At 52.8% G+C, this 20,244-nt stretch overlaps 2 protein-coding genes across 2 annotated transcripts in view; both read right to left on the minus strand.

Annotated features, from left to right (window-relative positions):
- Positions 1 to 291: 291 nt before the first annotated feature.
- Positions 292 to 8,905, minus strand: Barhl1 (BarH like homeobox 1). The gene is made up of 3 exons (XM_031369561.1): positions 7,653 to 8,905; positions 3,880 to 4,102; positions 292 to 2,507 (listed from the first exon to the last, which is right to left on the minus strand). Exons 1-3 carry the CDS (start codon positions 8,116 to 8,118, stop codon positions 2,213 to 2,215), a joined length of 984 nt encoding a protein of 327 aa, XP_031225421.1. The 5' UTR covers positions 8,119 to 8,905; the 3' UTR covers positions 292 to 2,212.
- Positions 8,906 to 19,022: 10,117 nt separating this feature from the next.
- The window catches only part of Cfap77 (cilia and flagella associated protein 77), a 129,557-nt gene continuing 128,335 nt past the window's right edge, over positions 19,023 to 20,244 (minus strand). Inside the window, exon 6 of the mRNA XM_031369562.1 lies at positions 19,023 to 19,985. Coding sequence (XP_031225422.1) covers positions 19,863 to 19,985 — 123 coding nt within the window. The 3' untranslated portion in view covers positions 19,023 to 19,862. The remainder of the gene's footprint in view (positions 19,986 to 20,244) is intronic.

Here is a 20,244-nt window from a genome sequence, read left to right on the forward strand (position 1 = left end):
CCAATTTAGCCTTCTAAATGGATGAGAAACACAAGCCCACCCCACTGCAGAGGTTGTAGAGTTATTATTACAGGTGGGATGTGCAGGACAATTTAAAATATTGTAATTATAAACTTGTAGGGAAGCCTTGTTCTTCATTAATGTAAGATATGAAATCGCCTCTGAGGTACAAGGACAATTACATAGTCAGAATGTGTCTGCGGTTTACTCTGCACTGTGTAAATGTGAGGGTGGCTGCTCCAGCCTGCCTCCTCCACTCTCACAAAATGAAAAGCACACCACCGCAAGTTGTCCTTTGATAGATTTTTAATATGATTTTAAAGAGTTTTGTTTGGTCTCATTCTTATTCAATGAGATTAATTTAAAGCACTTATCCCCTGGGTTTAAGTCAATCCGTGTAGGATTTGGGCAGGGTTTGTTGCTGGGGGGTTTTGTTTGCAGGAGGCTATGAGAGACTCCTTTCCCACTTCATTAACCCTGAGTTGGGGACAGTCCCCCTCACACCCCACCACAGCCAGAGCGAGGGATTTACCAACCCGCATTCACATGCAAAAGAACTCCAAAGCCGAGGGGCTCCTTGACTTAATTAGCTGCTGTGCATTTTGCAAAATTAGAATAATACCCCCCACCATCCCAGAAAAGAAAAGCCTGGGTGCGAGGATGCCGGGGGTGGGGGAGTGGGGAGGAAACAGTAGCCAAAATGGTTGCGGGCGGGAGTGTCTTTCTGAACACGCCCCCTCCCTCCACTGCCGTGTTCTCTCAAGTTGGGCCAGAAATGCTGGGAAGGTGCTTGGCTTGCAAGTATCCAAACTCCCTAGCATTTCTTCCATCTGCATGCAGGTCAGTGTGCTGCAGGTGGTGTGGGGGAGGGGGAGCACCTGCGCCCAGGTCCCGGGAGACGGACCAGTGTCAGGAGTTGACCTTGGCCCTTTGAACGTGATCTGGAGGCTGACTCCCCTGAAATCCCAGAGCCAGAGGCGGGTGGTTGATCTGCTCCCTCCCCCGCTCCTATTTCTCCCAGGACGGGGACAAGGGGAGGATGGAGAGAGACAGCAAAGGGTTGCCCGACGTGACGTCAAGCTCGCGAAGGCCCATGGGGTCCTACCAGGCATTAGAGACTAGGAGCTGCGGGTAGCCAAAGCGGAGGGCGCCGGGCGGTGGAGGGTGGGGCAACGGGGAGCAGCCTCGGAGTCCATCTGTCTGCCCCGCGCCCGCAAGGCCGGGCACCAGCTGCCGGCGCCCTGGCCTGAGCCAGATGAGTCGGCTCAGTGAGTGCTTCGCGGCCGCCACACAGCAGAGGGAGACCGAGCGTTGGCCTCGCCCGTGACCCCCAAGACCGTGTGGAAGCGGGAGGAATCAGATGGGAAGGCCGAAAGCCTCGGGATGGAAACGGGGAGACCCCTGGGAGTCCAGCCGGGGTCTCCTAAGCATGACTACAGCACCCAGGAACTGGGGGCCGGGACATTCTTGCGAATGAAAGGAGAGGTGCCAAAGTTATTTATGGAGGAAGGAGTGGGGAGGGCCTGAGCGGGAGCCAACGGACGGTAGCGCGGACAGGCGCCTAGACATTTGTAAGAAGTTTATTTCCACATTTTAGAAAAAACCCTAGAGCTGCCCTGGGACCTGGGTGGAGGGAGCGGGGCTGGGGGCCAGGATGCGTGGGCAAGTCCTCTCGGCCCCTTACTGCCCCACCCGGGATGGGGAGGGCACAGGCCACAGACTCACTGATTCACGGACACGGTCACGGGCTCATGGGTCACGAATAAATAACTTCATATACACTTTGCACACTGTATGTACAGCTCCGCTGCTAGCCCGGGGCTCAGGGAGAATAAAGGAGATGGAAGGGGAGCTCCGTACAGCGCTCCCACCCTGCCCCGCATTGGTGCAAGAAGGGTGGGCCCAGGCCTGGGACACTGGCGTCCCCTACCTGCTGCTGAAGGAATAGGGGGCACCTGGGGAAGCCCGCAGGAACCCGGGGGTGGGTGAGAGGTGGACAGGGGCGCATATGTACATCCGGCGAGTGTAAGTGGCTCCTGGACGGAGCAGCCAAGAGAGGGGACATAGGGGAAGGGTAGCCTCTGAATTTCTCCCACACGGGAACACTAGGCTGCGGAGGGGAGCCCAGCAACCCTGCCCCGGGGCGAGGGGAGGGACCCGCGCCCAGCCTGAGCTGGGGGTCCCAGAGCTCGGCTTGGGGCAAGCGGGAGCTTCACCGGGGCTGCGCGGCGCGCGGGAGGACGCCGGGCAGCGGGGGCAGCGGCGGGGGTGGCTCGCTGGCGCCCTGGAGTCCGTGGATGAGGATGCGGGGCACCAGAGGTCTCTGGAGGGCAGGTGGCGGCGCGCTGGGTCCGCGGTACAGATAGAGTGCAGCGCCGGGGTCCAGATTGGAAACGAGACTCTGCGGGTAGAAATAAGGCGACGGGAACATTCTCTGGAGCGCCGAGTAATTGCCTGCCTCCGCTAGCAGCTCCAGCCCCACGGCCGTCTGTCGCTTCCATTTAGTCCTGGGAACCGAAATCAAGGCAGACGAAGGGATCAGGGCTAGGACCTTAACAACCCTTGCCCCTTCCTAGTGATTGGCACTGAGAGGCGCAAGGTGGCCAAAGGGGAACATGCTAACTTGTTAATAAGTAATGGAGTATCCATGTCAAATGCACCATCATCATTCTCTTCCACTGGTTTTCCATGACTTTTGTCCCCATTTTACAGATTAAAAGCTTGAGGTCTGAACTAGTTTTCACGACGGTCTGCAAAATGGCAGGCAGAGCCCCTGCCCCAAGCCAGATGGTCTGACTCCCAAGTGCACTTACAAACTCAAATTGTGGGGCTCCCTCTGGATATGCTTCCGCTGGGAAGGTCCCTAATGAAAGTGGTAGCCTGTGTCCAGTCTCACCCTTATCCCTGACCCCGAGTAGCCCCAGAGGCTCTGACTTGAAGCAAGTAGGCTGGGACTGCAAGCAAAGATCTCTGAAGGAATGTACACTCTCTCTCCCAGCTTACCCCACACTGGAGCCCCACTGGCCCAGGAGTTGAGAGGCCTAGGGCAAGGCAGATATGAGGAAGTCAAACCTCACGGCTCTGGACCCACCTGTAGTGAGGTTGGGGATGCCTGCCTGAGTTCCAGTGAGGTTGAGGTGGGCTCAGGCACACTAGCCCTGTCCCCACCCCTGTGAATAATTCATCATCATCATAATTGTGTAATTACTGCAACGAGCCTTAATTATTGATGCCTGAAGCAGTAATTGGTATTTATTATTAATGGGGCTGTGTGTTCTGAGGCTTGTTTATGGAAGGCACCATTCCTGCCTCTGCTATGAATGTGGGAAGTGTGTGTCACTATGCTGGCTGACGTGTCTGTGCACGTATATCGTACACATCTATTTAAGTTCCATGACTGTCCAAGAAGGAGATTAAGCATGTTCAAGACCAGTGTCTCAATAAATGATTTCCCATTCTCTCTGTCCCAGAGCGGTGGGGTGAGGCTGAGAGCCCCTTTGGGGCTGTAAATGCTAGGAGGCCCAAGGAAGAAATGCTCTGAGATACAGGCAGTCACCACTTACTCCTTCAACCACCTCTGGAACCTCTCTGCTTTCTGGAGACTGGGGCTGCCACTCTCCCCTAAGGGCTTGGGCCTTCCATCCGAAGAGCCCAGTAGCCTTAAAGCCTAGCCTAGAGCTGTCCTTGGGGACTTGGGCTGGGATGGAGCAGGGCTTGAAACCCTGTCCTGGATTCCAGGCTGATGTCCCTTCTGTCCCTTCCTGTGGGACACAGTGAGTCTTTTCTCAGAGCCTCAGTTTCCCTACTTTTGCAGATTGGGGGAGACCCAAGGCTCCAGAAGAAGCACCCTACCGACTCCGCCCCACAGCGAAACCTCACCTGCGGTTCTGGTACCAGGTCTTGACCTGCGTGTCGGTGAGGTTGAGCGAGGCAGCTAGCTCCATGCGGTCTTGCACGCTCAGGTATTTCTGCCGCTCGAAGCTACGCTCCAGCTGCGCCAGCTGATGGTCGGTGAAGGCGGTGCGTGCTTTCCGTGGCTTTTTCAGGCGCACCGGGGGACTGTCCCGAGAGCTGGAGATCTCGCGGTCGCCCTCCTCCTTCACTGCGGAGACACAGAAAGCAAGTCAAGGCTCGGCAGTGCCTGCAACCTCCGGGTCCCAGTTGTCAGGGCGGAGACCTCTTGGGTCCCATGGCACCCAAGCCCGAGGGGACTCTGCGGCCTGACCATCGGAGCCAGGATTCCCTGCCTGCAAAAGGATGTGAACTATGAGCGAAGAGGAAACGGTGTAGGAAGTGCGCGGGGCCAAAGCCGCTGGCAGCTCCCTGAAGAAACTCAACCCTTTCTCTCCCGCCTCACTCCCCCTCCTCCCCTGGAGGGGGAGATAAAGACTGCCTGGGGCAGACCGGCCTAGAGTGCCACTGGCCGAGAACGGATTTCTGGAGGATGGGGTCCTCGTTTAGGTGCAAAACCCGCGTGGAGAAACAAAACCCTGTTTGCTCCTTAGCATCCCATGGTCTCGAAGGAAGATAGATAATTGTGTCCACGCCTCACCGACCCTGCTTCTGCCAGGAATCTATAGAGATGGCTTCCTATAGACCAATTTCGAAGTAAGCGGTTGGAAAGCCGTCATGGCCAGCATCTGAGAGCGCTCGGAGCTGCGAGAAATACCTATAGTCCCTGGGCGCGGAGGGCTGCGGGCATGACAGAGGTCCCGGCTTCGCTGTGCCCGCTGTGGCTCCCACCCCACCCGCGCAACGGTCCTCGGTCGGGCAAACAGTCATCTGTTCCCGGCTCCTGAGGTCCACCGTAGACGGGACAGAACTAGATTTGTTCGTTTTCCTCTACTTTCGTTGGGGTTGACTTACAGAAAACACACATTTATTTGAACAAGTCGGGCATTCCCATCTCCATCTCCCAAGAGAAAATTGGAACAGAGTCGTCTCCCAAAACAACCCTGTAGGCTGGGGCTCCCGCCCACCCTACCCCCTGCTTTCTTTATTTTCTTTTATGGTGAGTTTCATTGTGCATGGCATTTGCCGTGACAGGGTTCAGCTGAATGCGAGGTGATTTTTCTCTGTAGGAAACAATAATCCGGTTAATTGAGCCACTGGGGAGGGAGGCTTTTCAGCCGGAAAGGCTGTGCTTCGCGGCAGGGAGGGAGCCTGAAGCCCCAGCACCCGAGGAGCACAGAGTACCCGAGGAAGTGCCCCAGCCGGCCTTCGGCTTTCCTCTCCTCTAGGAGGCTTTGGAGCTGGCAGGGACGAAGATGACTTTTCTCCCTTGAAAGCCTAAAACTTATCCTTATTCAAAACTCCAACTTGATGTTGCAGAAATCTTACTTTACCGCCTAATTATTTGGACTGTTGATAACAACCCCATTCCTGTCCTTTCCCTGCTCTGCGGGAGCCTTTGGGACTCCCGCAATTCCGTCTGTCTACCTTGTGTCCAATTTTTCACAGTTCGGCCTCAGAGCCACACTCCATCTCCATCGGACTAGAGCCCTGGGGCCAGAGACCCTTCCTGGAGTGAAGCCTGGTTTGGTTTCTCCAAGAGTCCAGAGCTCCAGCCAGTGCACTGTTGTCACTGCCTTACTTCCAAAGCCCTGTTCAACTTTGGTAATTACTGTTTAAGAAACCTTTCACACCAGAAATTTGTGATGAGACTGGCCTGTTCTCCACCCCTGCTTGCAAGGACAGAATGACTCAGAGTGGTCTGTGGCTGTGATGAAGGACTTAAATGCCCCTCCGGGCTGGATCCTGTGTCTGTCTTTCGAGTTAGCTTCCTAAGTCAGACTTTACAAAAGTCACTCTGTTTGAGAAATGTGCTAGGCATGGCTTTGTGTGTGTGTGTGTGTGCACGCGCGCGCGTGCACACACACACACACACACACACACACACACACACACACGTTCACTTCAGAGACTTTTGTTAAGGGCAAAAGCAACAGCCAGTGCCTAGGGGTGGCTGGAACTTTCTACAGCATCTCTGCTCCAAACCTGTTTAAGTGATATGTAGCCGGCTCTCCGCTCTCTCGTCATCTCCCTCCTCAGATATCATCAGGGACGGGAGAAGAAAATTGATATTCCAATTATCTTAAACGAAATGGAATCTCTCCTCAAAATCCTGCTCAGGGGCAAAACCATAAAAGGAAGTAACTGAAGAGCAGGACTGGACCCGATTGCTCTTTGCCCTAATCATGAAGCTGGGTAGAGCCGGTTGCAAATTGTAAGGAATCACACACACACACACACACACACACACACACACACACACACACACACCTTTCTCCAAGGTGAGTTCTATTTGCCTCTCTAAACAGGCCCCTGGGAAGGGGAGAGGCAAAAGGGCCAAGTTTCCAAGAACACCTCTTCCTGAATGCTGTGGTTGGAATTGGGGGCTGTCTAGAGATGGTGGTTCCACAGCCTGGTTGAAGGCCACTAGCCATTTCCTCTAGGGGAAGAAGAGAGAAAGGAGACCTAGACTAGAACCCCTGTTGGGCTTCAGTTTAGAGCCTGTGTCTATCCCTCAGAGGAATTCCTGATTGAAAGGAAGACTCAGTTCTAACTGAATTTTGTGAAATTTAGCACTAGAGACCAGGAGGTGCATGCAGCGAAGATGCTGTCTTTACAGCAAAGCATCCACCTGAGGAAGAGGCTTGGGGACTCAGTTGTGACAGTTACAAATCCAGGGGCAGTCTACCAGGTCTTGGTTTCCTGCTGCTCGGCAAGAGAGCTCCATCCCCTGAAATCTTTGACACCCGTGGCCTCTGACACTTAACTTCTCCCGGGAAAGAACTTTGTGCTCCTGGATCCAATAAACAGCTATAGTTAAGGCAGAGCCTAAAGGGAAGACACAAAACTAAGGGACCTTTTCCTTCTTTCCTCCCTCCCTCTTCTTTCCTTTCTTCTCTTCCTTTCCTCTTTCCCTTTAATACCACCTCAGCTCCTTAGTTAAGACAGAATGAAGAGGGAGCCATCACAGAGATTCCCAAAGAGAAAGTAGGACTAAGTTGACAGGGCCACTCAGGAATCTCTGGGTCTGGTGACCACTGTTCAACCCACTGAAGACCCACGTCAGAGGGAGCTGCGGTGTAGGTGTGGCATTCTTCCTCCTCCACCTCAGACCCTATTCCAGCCACCTGGCCTCTCTTCTTCTGCGTGGTTCACAGGCCTAGACTACACGGCACCAAATGGGTGGGGAGGTTCACTTTTTTCTCTTTTTGGAAAATTCAGATTAAAAGCCAGAAAATTCGTACTGTACTAAGGGCTCTGGTGGGAATTTTCTACCAGGCTCTCACTCCAGCAAGGCAGCAGCCTCCAAGCTATGCACTGTTGCAAGGTCTCCTCCTCCCAGGGAGCCTCAGAAGGTGAGGTTCTTCCCAAAGTTTGCTTTGTACACCTGGGGAGGCTTGCTCTCCTCCACACACAATACCCTCCTTAGCTTCTCCAAGCCACACACACACTAAACTCTTTGTTGCTCCAGGGCCCCAACCTTTGAGGCTGAGAGAGAGGTCTAGACAAAAACCAACTCTGAGCCTGGGCCTGGGAGATCCTGGAGATGACTATGTTCCTTTCTCCAAGTGTGCACTCTCAAGTTTTACATATCACTTTTTACAACCTACCCACCCCTCGGTTTCCCCTTGGTTTCTTACCTTTGTACTCAGAGTCGGATGATGCACTGCTGACACTTTTGTCCAGCTTGTCTCGAAAGTCCTCCCCGGCCTTGGCCGCAAGGCGGCCCCCAGGCTCAGGGGCTGCAGGCTGCCCACTGCTAGAGTAGGGTGCACAGGCCGCGAGAGGTTTGCAGTCAGCAAGGATGTCCCTGATCAGAAAGGAGGAGGTGACGGTTTGCGACTGGGCTGGGGCTGAAAGCTGCCCCGGCTGCAGGTGGGAGTCCAAACCTGGGCCAGATGCTGCACCAGGCCTCGAGGTACTGGTCTCCAGACAGTCTCTTCCGGGCGAGGCTGGCGAAGAGCAGTCACTGCTGCTCTCCGAGCGTGGACTCAGCTCCAGGGGTGAACGGCAGTCCCCAAGCAAGGGGTCCCCCTTGGGAAGGGCGGGGCTGCCCGCTCGGTGGGAGAGAATGGAGTCAATCCCAAAGCCATTGGAGCCTTCCATAGCCAAACTGCGACCTGTCCTCCCCAAAAGCTCCCCACCCACCCCCAACCCCAGCCGCCGCTGCCCCTGCCCCTAGCTGCGGGCTGGCATGGGGAAGGCGGGCAGGGAGCCTGTGGGCACCTTGGACGGAGTTCAGCCTTGGGGGAGCCCGGGAGCTCTGGGCCAACCTCCTCTGCGCATTACATCCAAAAGGGCTCAACGCGTCTTCTGCAGCACCGCGCCGAGCTGCCGAGCCGAGGGAGGGGGGTGGTGGTGGGAGTGTCAGGGAGGAATGGGAGGAGGGCGCGCCAAGTTGGGGAGAGCCAAAGGGTAGAAGAACAGCCCGAGGGCCCCTTTGGCACAGAAGAAACGCGAGGCTGATGGAATCGGAATAAAGATCGTCTTTTGAAAAAGCAAAATCCAAACCGCACGCTTCCTCCAGGCAAACGGTAGCCCAGGGCAGGGGTCAGCAAGGCGGATAGCAGCCGGCCGGGGCCGCGTTACTGGAAGGCAGAACAGAGCGCACCTGGAGGCCTCAGCACCGCGGACAGCGGCAGCGGCCCGGGGATCGAGCAGCCCCACCTGGCCCCGGAGCTCCTGCGTGCGCGCCCGGCCCCTCAAGGTCCCGTCAGCACCGTGGACAGCGCCCGCGCGGCTTCCACTGCAGCTCTCACCTGTCCTCAGCGCGCGCCTCCGCCGCCACCCCCAATTCCTTTAAAAAAAAAAAAAAGAAAAGAAAATAGAACTTGGGTCACTTTTACTTTAGTGCTGGCTTTTTGTTGTTGTTGTTTCTTTCTCTCTCTCTTTCTCTCTCTTTTTTTTTCGTTGTGTTGTGTTTTTTTTTTTAAAAAGGGGACTCACCCACGTGTCCCCGGAGTGACAACGCTGATTGGTTCGGGCCGATTTTGGGGGTGATGTCACGGCTCCACAACCCGCGGCCCGATTCTTTTCTAGTTTGATTAAAAGAGACACTGAATTAATTACAGCACAGACCTAAGTGTTTACCGGCGATTTCCACACAGTTTGCTTTCATTAGGTCGGCGATGATGCCCCTAATGAAGATGATTAGCCAAGGGGAGTAGGGGCCGGTGGGAGGAGGGCCAGCCCGGCTGCGTGGCCTGTAGCTTGGATGTGGGGCCTTGGAAGCCTTCTCCTGAGCCTGTCCACAATTATTCAAACTACTTGATCGAACCGCGATCCTATCTACATCCCCTTTCTTCCTCCCAATTTTCCTTCCTCATCCCACAAAATGGCAGCAAAACCCAGTGGAGGAAAGACGTGAATGTGTAGGGAATCCTTTTCTTAGTACAAGAAAGCATTTAAAAATTTGTTTTCAGGGTGTTTTGTTGGGTTCTAGGTCTCTCTCTCTCTCTCTCTCTCTCTCTCTCTCTCTCTCTCTCTCACACACACACACACACACACACCACGTAGGACAATCAATTCTCTCCTTCTTGCCTCTGGGCCTACTGGGCCTGCAGAATCTTAGGCCTGATGTCTTTCGGAGAAGAGACCAAAATGAGGCCTAATTCGGAGGCGAGAGCTGAACCGTGGGAAAGATCAAGTCTGGAACATTAAGGGGACCCACGGATTTGACTGGCCCGAGCGAGGCGGTACAAGAAACAAGGCAGTGACCTCTTCATCCCCAGCCAGTGGCCTCTCTAGGGCGCATGTCCTGAGAAGCTACTGGGCTTTGGATAAGAGTGTGTGTGTGTGTGTGTGTGTGTGATGTACCTCTAGATAGGACAATGCAAGTTCTGAGCTAGCACGAGGGTGTCTAAAGACCAACGGTGGCTAGCCTGGATGCTGCTTTCAAGGCGGTACTGAAAATAAAGATACTGCTTTTTCCCCTTCGCCGTACGGACCGCGCTCTAGCTCCGCTCCTTTGTGGGGTTAGCCACTGCTAGTGCAGGGGCCGGAGCTGCAAAGTAGCTGAAAACGGTCAGGGGCCTGAATTCTCCGCGCTCGGCTCCAGGGTGAACTGTGCCCTGGTCTGCGAGAGAGCGGAGTCGCACACCTGGGCAGCAGGGGCCCCACGGCTCGCGGGGAGCCCAGACTTTCGCCTTTGGCTCACCCCTACCCCTCGTTCTGGGCCCCTGGGAAACTATCCATGGCCCGCGACTGGCTTGGCGACCGAGGCTGCCGTAGAATCGTTCAGCGCCACAGCCCGCAAACGCGATCTCGGGCCGGGAGTGGCCCCTCGCAGCGAGCAGAACGGAAACTTTGTCCTCTGCCGGGCTGGGCCGGCAGTGGCCTCGCGCCCGGCTCCCCGCGCGCTCCCTCTGCTCTGGCCGGCAGATTGGAAGCGGCCCTGCCACCGACCGGGCTGGGAGCGAAGGCCCGCTGCTCCCGGGGGACTGCGGGTGGAGCTCGGCTGCAAGCTGTCGGGGAGGCGGGAGGGCGGGGGCCCCGGCCGGAGCTCGGCCTGCGCTGGGCGCCTCCCGCTGGGCCTTGCCTGTCTTTCTTTTCAGTTTCGTGGATGGGGATGCGAGTCGTAAATCACCGTGAGCGGGCTGTCTCGGGGCCTTCCCTGCCAGCCTCCAGCTTGGGCTTCTCTGCTGCTGTCACTATCCGGTCGCCCACACCTCTGCTGCTTTCTCATCTCATGAGGACTCTCATTTTTCATAGCACCCTAAGTTCACATGAGTCGCAGGTATCTCACTCTTTGGGCCTGTAAGCATTATTGTCAAGGTGGCAAAGAGCTGCGGTCTCCGTAGGTATGTCTCCAGCCTCCTCAGCCTCTAGGGTCCCTAGTAGCTCCTGCCTGCCCCGGCCAGCTTGCTAAGTCTTAGTGTTGGGCGGAGATTTCAGTCCCAGCAAAAGTGAAGCCGATGCTCTCACCGATAAGAGCCTGAGAACGCAAAAAAGGAAAGTTCGATCCTTCTCAGGGCAGGGGGAAAAATAAAGAAGGCTAACCCAACCTCTTGCGGCGCAAGCTGACTTCTCTATGCTTCTTGGAAGCCTAAGAACATTTAACAGCTGGTTAATATAATGATATTAGTGCTGAATTATTATAATTTATAGCAATACAAAACATGCCGCGTGGGTTGTTTCGTTTGAAACTTAGGGTATAGTCCTCTCTCATGTGCTTGCTTTTTTCCCGACTTAGGGCGTTGACCAGAGAGGTACTCTTCCATCATCGGGCAGGCTCTTGCATCTCAGCCTGTCTGAAGCAGCCCAGGTGAGTGTGTGGGCTCAGCTGGCCTTGTGTTTGTCTAGGAAGAAAACAGGAGTGGAAATTTTTACCAATTGGTCCAGAGAGCCTGGATCCAAACCACTCTTCAACATGCAAGCCTGGTTGGCAGGGAGGGGTGTTAGGACGATGGGCTCCTAAGAGGTTGGGTTGGAGCCTCTGTAAGTTCCCAGCCTCTCTAAGCACCCTTTCCATTTACATAGTAGTACACAGTAGGAGGTTGGTGCTCCTCAGACACTGGTCCTCTAGCTGTTCCTAGTCCCCTCCTGAAGAAGATTTGGGGGCCTCAAAGGAAGGAGTTAGCTGAGCATTTCCATGACTCCAGTCAGTGTTACTGCAGGACCCAGGGCCAGCACCCAAACATCTAAAGCCCCTCTTTCTGGCTTCACATTCGGGATCCCAGATCTTTTTTTCCCAGCCTCCCACCTCCTCTAACAATTCCCTGCTTCAGATCCCAGTTCCTACTTGCCTCCTATGCGTGTGTGAGACAGATTTCCTCTCACAGATCCAGAGCCCCTGCAAAACCCAAAACCACCCTACCAGAAGGGTGTGGCCAGGACAGGCAGGTATAAGCACAGGGCTTCAGAAGCTCTGCCCCTGCTTGCTTTGAACTCGTCGCTCCTGCTGGGGCTCCAGTTTCTCTTTACTACAAGGCACACACAGAGCCTTCCCCAAGACTTGAGGGTAGGAGGGTCCTGTGGAAAGAGTGAGGCAACCTGCCCTTTCCATCAAGGGCCACAGACTTTGAGTCAAGGCTAGACCTGGATGCTTCATTTTCCCAGTTCCCCGTCCCCTCCTCACCCCCCACCTCCTTCTCCCTCTCTTTCCCCAGCACCACATTCAGCTCTGGGATTGGACACAGGCTTGTTTCTGCTCTTCCTGCTTGCCTGGTTCTGTAGACAGAGCCATACAAAGAAGTCTCTGTGTCTTTTAGAATGTCTCCGAGTTCTGTGCTAATACATACAAAGAGCCATCCTTCAAGCTTTGGGTCGCTAAAGAACAGGGCCAGGTGATTCTGAATATCCACTCAAGAACTGGCCAGAGGGACTGAATCTCAGACTGGAACCTAATGACCTCGGCACATCTTCATTTAAGATGTGTATTTTATCCAGCTTGGGTTTGTTTGTTTGTTTTTGTTTTTCATGATTTCACTTTAAATATTGTCTTGGTTGCTGGGTTATTTTGGTATTCCCTTAAACTGCCTCCCTTGGAGCTCTCTTCTAGGACCCTAAGAAAAGTCACTTTTCACAAAAAGAACAGGTTGCTTTCTGAGCCTTGTTTGTTTGTTTTTCTAACTTTTCTTTTGTCTTTCAATAAAATGAGGCTCTTGATGCCCACTTTCTGTGGTTCTTCAGAGGCATCATCACACTTGGTTCTGATCTTGGAGAATAGCTATACTGTGCCATTTGTAATACCACAACTAATAATAACAAGAATTGTTCCTGCCTGCAGACTAGAGCCCCAGGCTCGGCTCCCTGGTCCCAGGAGTCATCAGTTACTCCTTTGCTCAGGACCTCCCTACCAAAGCCAGTTCTTAGGGTGGGTGACTCTCGGGGTGCAGTTTAGGCCTGGGGGCATCTCTGTGCTCTCAGGCAGATGGGTCCAAAAGGCTCTGGACAAACAGCAGCCTCGAGGCCAGGCTGTTCCCAATTCTTTGTGCTTGTTTAGGTCAAAGCCCTGGGGAGCCCCTGAAACCAGAAGGAGAAGCATTCTTGCCCTTCTTCCCTTCCTTCCATAAAATCTATGCTTCATGCCAGATGCCAGCAAGTCACCCAGGGACCCATTCTTGCATGTCTATCTAAATCCCCTTCATAACACAGAGCTGGTAGTGAATCAATAATGAGGCCCTGGGTTCAAATCCTAGTACACACTCAAGTGTGCACACACAGAGAAATGCACACACACACACACACATTTCCCACCCATAGGTTCAAGTTTGTCATTTCCCTGCATGCAATGTAAAGAACCTGGATCAAAAGCTAACCTAGGGCTGGGGACATAGCTCAGTGGCAGATTGTTTGCCTTTTATGGGCAAGGCTCTGGGTGGAGTTTGAGGGAGAGCTTGCTGAAATTTTCTGGTTTTTGCCCCTTTACCCCTTGTGTGTTTTCTTTCCCCTTAATGATTAGCCCAGCATCAAAGACTCCCCCCCTGCCCCCACCAGAAAGAAAATGAAGAAAGGAAATTGGTCCACAAGGATAAGGGTAAGAGAAGCCCCTAGGCTGAAGACAGAGAGAGAGCAGTGTGGCCACAGTGCAGATCTGCCTCTGCACCAGAGCAGGCGCTTGCTCTGCACTCCTCAAAGCCAGCACTAGTTGGGGTGCTAGAATGCTAAACCTGGGGGGCTGGAGAGATGGTTCAGCCATTAAGAGCACTGAGTGCTCTTCCAAAGGTCCTGAGTTCAAATCCTAGCAACCACATGGTGGCTCACAATCATCCATAGTGAGATCTGATTCTGGGGTGTCTGAAAACAGCTACAGTGTACTTACATATAAGAAATAAATACATCTTTTTAAAAAAAAAGAATGCTAAGCCAGAGCTGGGTAGAGAGAGGCATGCCTGTTGTCCCAGGGCAGGGGGGGCAGAGGACAGCAAAGCCTTCTCAGGAATAAAAATACCAAGTGGTTTTTGAGACAGGGTTTCACTACATAGATCTGGCTGTTCTTGAATTCACAGAGATTCCCCCTGCCTCTGCCTCCTGAGTGCTGGGATTAAAGGTGTGGCATGCTCAGCTTTCAAGTCGGATGTTTTTTAAAATGTATGATACTTGGGATTGAGCCCAGAATCTCATGAATGTCAGGTCAAGGAAGAGCTTTACCACTGAGCCACACCCCTAACTTGGAAAGAGAACCAGCCTCCTCTGGACCTCGGGTCCCTCCAGAGCCTGGAGGTGTGTGGACACTGCTTCCAGACAATGCTTTGCTAAAGGAGTCATATTTCAAAAGCAGCTTCTCTTCCTTCTGGACAAGACAGTTGTTGTCTGGGCGATGAGGATGCAGCTCAGTTCGGTAGAGGGCTTGCCTGGCAGGCTCAAAGCCCTGGGATCGATCCCCAGCACCAGGCAAAACTGGGTATGGTGGTTACCCCAGCACTCAGGATGCAGGCAGGTGAGTCAGGAATTCAGTTACTTACTGTTGGTTAAATAGAAGGGCCAAGACCAGCCTGAGCTATGAGACCTTGTCTCAAGGAAGAAAATATTCTCGAGCTATTCAGGGGTCAGAAATATGAATGATGCTAGTGTGGATTTAGGAATTATACTGTAGGCAGTAGGGGATCAGCACAAGAGGAGATGGGACCCCACCATGCCTGAGGTCTCTTCTGGTCTCAATGCTGAGTGGCACTCCAACCCCCACAGCTTCCCTTGAAGGTTCCAGGTGGTTCCTTGGAACTCTTCATTCTTTGTAAGCCCTTTCTTCAGGGCTCCATCTTAACACTTCTAGACCACAGGCCTGCCATGCTGTCCCTTCCTGCCGGATGCATATCTGCTTGGCACTACCTGCCCCTGCCTCAGAAGGCAAATCAAAAAAATTGTAAGCAGTCCAGGGTGGATGAAGACCTCATTCCTTCCTGTGGCTCCTAGAGACTGTGAATGTGCACCAGGGCCAGGAAACCAAGGGGGAGGAAGAATGCTTCTGAATTCTAACTGGTGGTGTTAGGGATAGAAGCTCCAGGTATACAGGTAGCTTCATGCTACCTGGACTCACCCAGCACTACTGGAGGAGGACCTAGGATGGAAAGATAAGTTCTCCCCACTTGTGTACATCCCTAGTTGAAAAGTCATTTTAGGGGCAGGTTCTAAAATGTTATGTAGTCTACCCTTACTCGGTTAGTTCTATTTCTGTGTGTGTGCCTCTGTGTGTGTGCCTGTGTGTGCGCCTCTGTGTGTGTGTGCCTCTGTGTGTGTGCCTCTGTGTGTGTGCCTCTGTGTGTGTGCCTCTGTGTGTGTGTGCCTCTGTGTGTGCCTGTGTGTTAGGAGGAATCAGGTCACATATTAACCTCAGATGATGTTCCTCAGGAGCCATCCACCTTACTCTTTGAGATGGAGTCTTCCACTGGACTGGTGAGAGCTGGCCAAGTAGCTCTGGCCTGCAAGCTCCAGGGATCCACCTGGATTCACCTCTTCAACACTGAGGATAGAAGATGGCAGGTGCCAGGCAGTGGTGGCCCATGCCTTTAATCCCAGCACTTGGGAGGCAGAGGCAGGGGGATAAAAAGAAGAAAAAGAAAAAGGAAGAGGAGAAGGAGGAAGAGGGAGAGGAGGAAGAAGAGGAGAGGAGGAAGAGGGGAAGGAAGATGGTGGGCACATTGACTCCATGTGCTGACACGCACAACTTAATCTAAGCACTTGGGTGAAGAAAGTCAAATCTCTGAGTTTGGGGCCATCCTGGTCTACATATCAAGTCCCAGGACAGAGCTAAATAGTGAGACACTGTCAAGGAGGAGAAGGAAGGAGGAGGAGGAGGGAGGAGGAACACTAGGAGGACTAGGAGGAAAAGGGTTAGGAGGAGGAGGAGGATTAGGAGGAGGAGGAAGAGGAGGCAAGTCCCTACTCTTGCAAGGCAAGCAGTTTTTGACTATACCATCCCCCTAGCCATGGGTTCTAGTGTCCTTGGAACATGTATTTGCCACCTGTGAAATTGCTGAGGGATTGTGTAGAGGGAGGTTCAAGAAGTTAACGAACTGAATCCCCAGTCAGTGTAGGCTGAAGCCTTCAGGGCCTCTCTATCCTAGATCGACAGGGGCAGGTAGCTGCACCCACACCACAAGCCAGGATCAGGTGGGGCAGGGCTTTGGCTAATGTGACAGGATACTTGAAGCAGTGAAATTAGACCAGACCCAGATGTGGGGCTTTGTATAGGCTCAAATAATTGATGAGCTTAGAAGAATCAAGATGCAGGGCCAGAAATCTCCATGATCTGCCTCTGGCTCTCCAGAGGGTGGCGCTGTAGGACAAGGAGCTGAGGGTCTACGCTGAGATCACAGAGCTTTGGCAGTGTGAGCATGACCCATGGGGACAGCACCCAGGCATTTGTCAGAGGCACCACAACTGGCAAAGGACAATCAATAGCTGAACAAAGAAGACACTTCAGATTGTGTGCTGGAGGAGTCCAAGCACTGCCTCAACCAGGTACTGGAGACTACTGCCTGGTACTGCCAGCTACTCTCAGGGCTGAAGTAAGAGTAACCCCATCCTTGGTAGTTCAAAGCCCAAGGGGTTTGTGTGTGTGTGTGTTGGGGGGCTGTTTTGGAAAATTCTTTGGCTCTCAATATAGCCAATCCTCTTGCTAAAAGGTGGCTCAATCCCAAATATCTTTTCCTTTCCCTATTAGTCCCTTTGAACATGGGACTAACATCTCATCCATCCGAGTGTGGTTTGGCACAAGAAAACCAAAACTCATGTTAATCAAGTTTATCACATGATTGCTATCTACGAGTTCTTTAAGGTCCTGCCAACTCAGCTATGATGGATCAGGATCCTGCCTCACACCCAGGCTCAGAGGTTAAGACACTTGTTCCAGGCCATGCCAGCTCCACACTCTTAGTCACAGTGACCTGATTTGCTAGCTCTGTAGCTGAATCCCCTCTGTGGCTTACCTCTGCATCTCCACCAGGCTCAGAGACTCAGGATGGCTTTAGCCAATGAGTCAGGAGACTTGTCTGTCTCTCTGGGAATGAGAATAGGGTTCAAGTCCATAGATGGTGTAGGGTTCATCACAGCCTCACTGAGCCAGGTTCCCAAGGGGAACAGTGTGTGGCTGCTAATGGGCTACAGCACAGCGCCGGAGGGGGGGTGTGTGTTACATGTGAGTATACATGTGCATGTATGTATACTGCTTCCATGTGTGCATAGGTGTGTATGTGATGTATATACCTAGTCAGATTGATGTTTGAGCAACCATCCAGGCCCACAGGATCTATGCAGGGTGCCATATAGACAGCCTTGAACACCTACCAGGTGCCCAGTCCATGCCCATGACCCCTGAGATTGGCTCTGAGGTCTGAGATCCCTGATGGCAGGTGCAGAGTCCCTCTGGAGGGAAAACAGACAGTAAGGCAGAAGAAACTTGAGTGGGGTCATGTGCTGCAGAGAATTCACACAGGCTAGTGTGAATATACCTGGGGCTGTTGGAGGAGGGACTCAGGTAAGATCTGAAAGACAAGAAAGAGTCAGGTGACAGTGTGGACCTCCAGTGCAGTAGGCAGAGAAGAAAACAGACTTTAAGCCTGAGGCAGAAGTGAGCATGCCCAGAGGGGAATGAGAAGGGGAAGAAGATGGGAGGAAGTGACTCTGCTGGGCCTGGGGACCTCACCTGCTGGACCCTGGCCTCTTCCTTCAGAAGCCACAGACTTTGAAAGCCTGCTCCAGAGCAAGGCTTGTAAGGAGCTGGGAAGCAGGGTAGGGGTGGGGAAGCCTACTGAACTTCTCTGAGCTGGGATGCAACTCAGATGCAAGGAGCAGAGCTAGAAAGACAGGGCTGCTGGGTTCCGCTTTGCAGGCAGCATCCACGGGATCCTGGTGAGTCACATGCACCTATTTTCTGTTTGTTTGTTTGTTCTGAGAGATGGCTTCACTATATATTCCTGGCTGTCCTGGAACTTACTCTGTAGGCCAGACTGTCCTGGAACTCACTCTGTAGACCAGGCTGGCCTCGAACTCACAGAGATACTCTTGCCTGTGCCTCCTGAATGCTGGGATTAAAGCCTTGCACCACTATGCCTACATTTTCTGAGACCATGTCCCGCACAGCCCAAGGTTACTATGTTACCTTGGCCCTCATGCCTCTATGTCCAAGAGCTGGGGTTATAGGTGTATGTCTCTGTACTGGGTTTATGCCATTCTGGGGATGGAACCTGGGGCTTTGTACATGTTGGGCAAGCACTCTACCAACTGAAGTACCCCCCAGAGTCTTGTGATGGATTAGATGTGACAGAAGGGACCTGAGCGCAGGAAGGTTTGAGCTTTAGCAGTTGGGTGCATGGTGTCACCTATGACCTTGGAAGACTGAGGAGGAAACAGTTCTGTGTATTGTATGTGGGCTTGATTTGAAATAAATAAATGCCAGACTCTCTATCCAGGCATTAACTAGGCAGGAGCACAGGTGAGTCCTGAGAACCTCCAGTTGCCTGGGGCTCCGAGGTTGACTAGGGATGGCCCCCATAGGCTCAGCTATTTGAATGCTTAGTCATTAGGGAGTGGCACTATTTGACAGGGATTAAGAGTTGTGGCCTTTTTGGAGGAAGTGTGTCACTGGAGGTGGACTTTGGGGAGTCAAACGTTCAAGTCAGGCCCAGTGGCTCTCTCTTTCTGCTGCCTGCAGATCCAGGTATAGAATTCTCTCTCAGTTACCTCTCCAGCACCATGCCTGCCCACATGCCACTATGCTTCCTGCCATGAAGATAATGGACTAAACCTCTGAAAGTATAAGCCAGCCCCAATGAAATGCTTTCCTTTATAAGAGTTGCTGTGGTCTGCCTTTAATCCCAGCACTTGGGAGGCAGAGGCAGGTGGATTTCTGAGTTCCAGCCAGGGCTACACAGAGAAACCCTGTCTCAAAAAACCAAAAAAAAAAAAAAAAAAAAAAAAAAAAAAAAAAAAGCCTTGAAAACTGGCCTGAGGAAGGGCTCTGCGGACATGATGTCGAGGTTGGCTTACCTTGAAAGGCTCTGCAGAGCAACATCCACATCTCCCATTAGTTCATTCCCATTACAGTATGCTTTCAAATAAAGACTCAAGGAGAGAGGGCAAGTCATCATTTTATATTTAAAATAAATCCTTTTGTAATTTGTGGAGAGAAGCCACAGACACGGGAGAAAGGTGTGATTCAAGGTACTACAGGGATACCCCACAGCTGGACACAGGAGGCAGTCTCCTTCGGAGGATGAGCCACATCCAGGTAGACTTAAGAAGCCCATGCTGATCTGTCTGATTGACAAGGCCACAGCACTGAGGGCAGGGCCTGGCCCTGAGTAATGAACCGTGGGTTCTTCCTGCTGTCAAGGGTCCCAGAGAGCGAATCCTGCCGTGTCGAGACCTCAGTCATCCCCAGAAGGGCAATTAAAACTCATGTTTGGAATAAGAAATGAGTGCTTTCAAAGCCTGCTGGTGCTATACTTTCTGCAGGAAACACAGGCATAGGCAGGGCTGTGAAATTGACTCTTAGCCTGGCTTTTTTTTTTTTTCTAAGAACTGCCTTGTATTTTTGGTTTATCATGTAAAGTAAAACTTGCAAAGAGGCAGAGTGGATCTCCTGGAAAAGGAGGAGGGGTGAACATGGAAAGAGAAAAGGAAGAAGGGAGGAAGGAGGAGAGGGAAGGAGAAGAGGAAGAGGAGGGAGAGAATTTTGAGGAGGAGGATGGTTTCTAGGCAGAGGGAAACTGGGGGAAAGACAAGACTGGTATGTAACAAAAGGGTGAGGGAGGTTGGGGTTCTTATAAAGAAAATTAGTAGGTCCCCGTGGCAGGGCTGTATCAAAATGTAAGACTGTCTTTCTGGAGTTAGGGGTGGTGGGGAGAGACAAAACTGAGTTCCTTGTGGTTTTTTCTAGCACATCATGGAGGCTCCTCCTGTGGGGAGGGCTAGGGGTGGGTGTAGTTGCCCATCCGCAGGGTGCCCTGGCGCACAGCATACTCTTCCTTGTGGGCTTTGAGAGCTCTCTGGCGATCAGCCTCAGTAGGGAACGTAGCAAGGTGGGGAGCCACCTGTGGACAGAGGGAAAGGATGCTGATTGACACTCAGTCAATGGAGGCTTGGCCTGTGTCCTACATCCCTCCCCAAGCTAGAGCAGGCAGGAAGGTGCCAGCTCTAGCTCTGGCCTGGAGGAGCCAGGGCAAAGGCAGCAGGGACAGTGGCTACCAATAGGTTCTTTTCAGCTTATTGCTGAGAAAGATATATGTCGATAGACATTGCCAGCCGTGACTGGAGTTGACAGTCAGTAGGACCTGGTAACCTTCACATGGC

This window comes from Mastomys coucha, unplaced genomic scaffold (assembly GCF_008632895.1).
Source record: "Mastomys coucha isolate ucsf_1 unplaced genomic scaffold, UCSF_Mcou_1 pScaffold15, whole genome shotgun sequence".
Lineage (NCBI taxonomy): Eukaryota > Metazoa > Chordata > Mammalia > Rodentia > Muridae > Mastomys > Mastomys coucha.

Coding starts and splice junctions, on each gene's coding strand:
- Barhl1 (XM_031369561.1), bottom strand. CDS start 8,118: ATGGAAGGCTCCAATGGCTTTGGGATTGACTCCATTCTCTCCCACCGA. Junction 4,103..7,652: donor ATCCGACTCTGAGTACAAAG/GTAAGAAACCAA, acceptor GTGTCTCCGCAG/TGAAGGAGGAGGGCGACCGC. Junction 2,508..3,879: donor ACCTGGTACCAGAACCGCAG/GTGAGGTTTCGC, acceptor TTCGGTTCCCAG/GACTAAATGGAAGCGACAGA.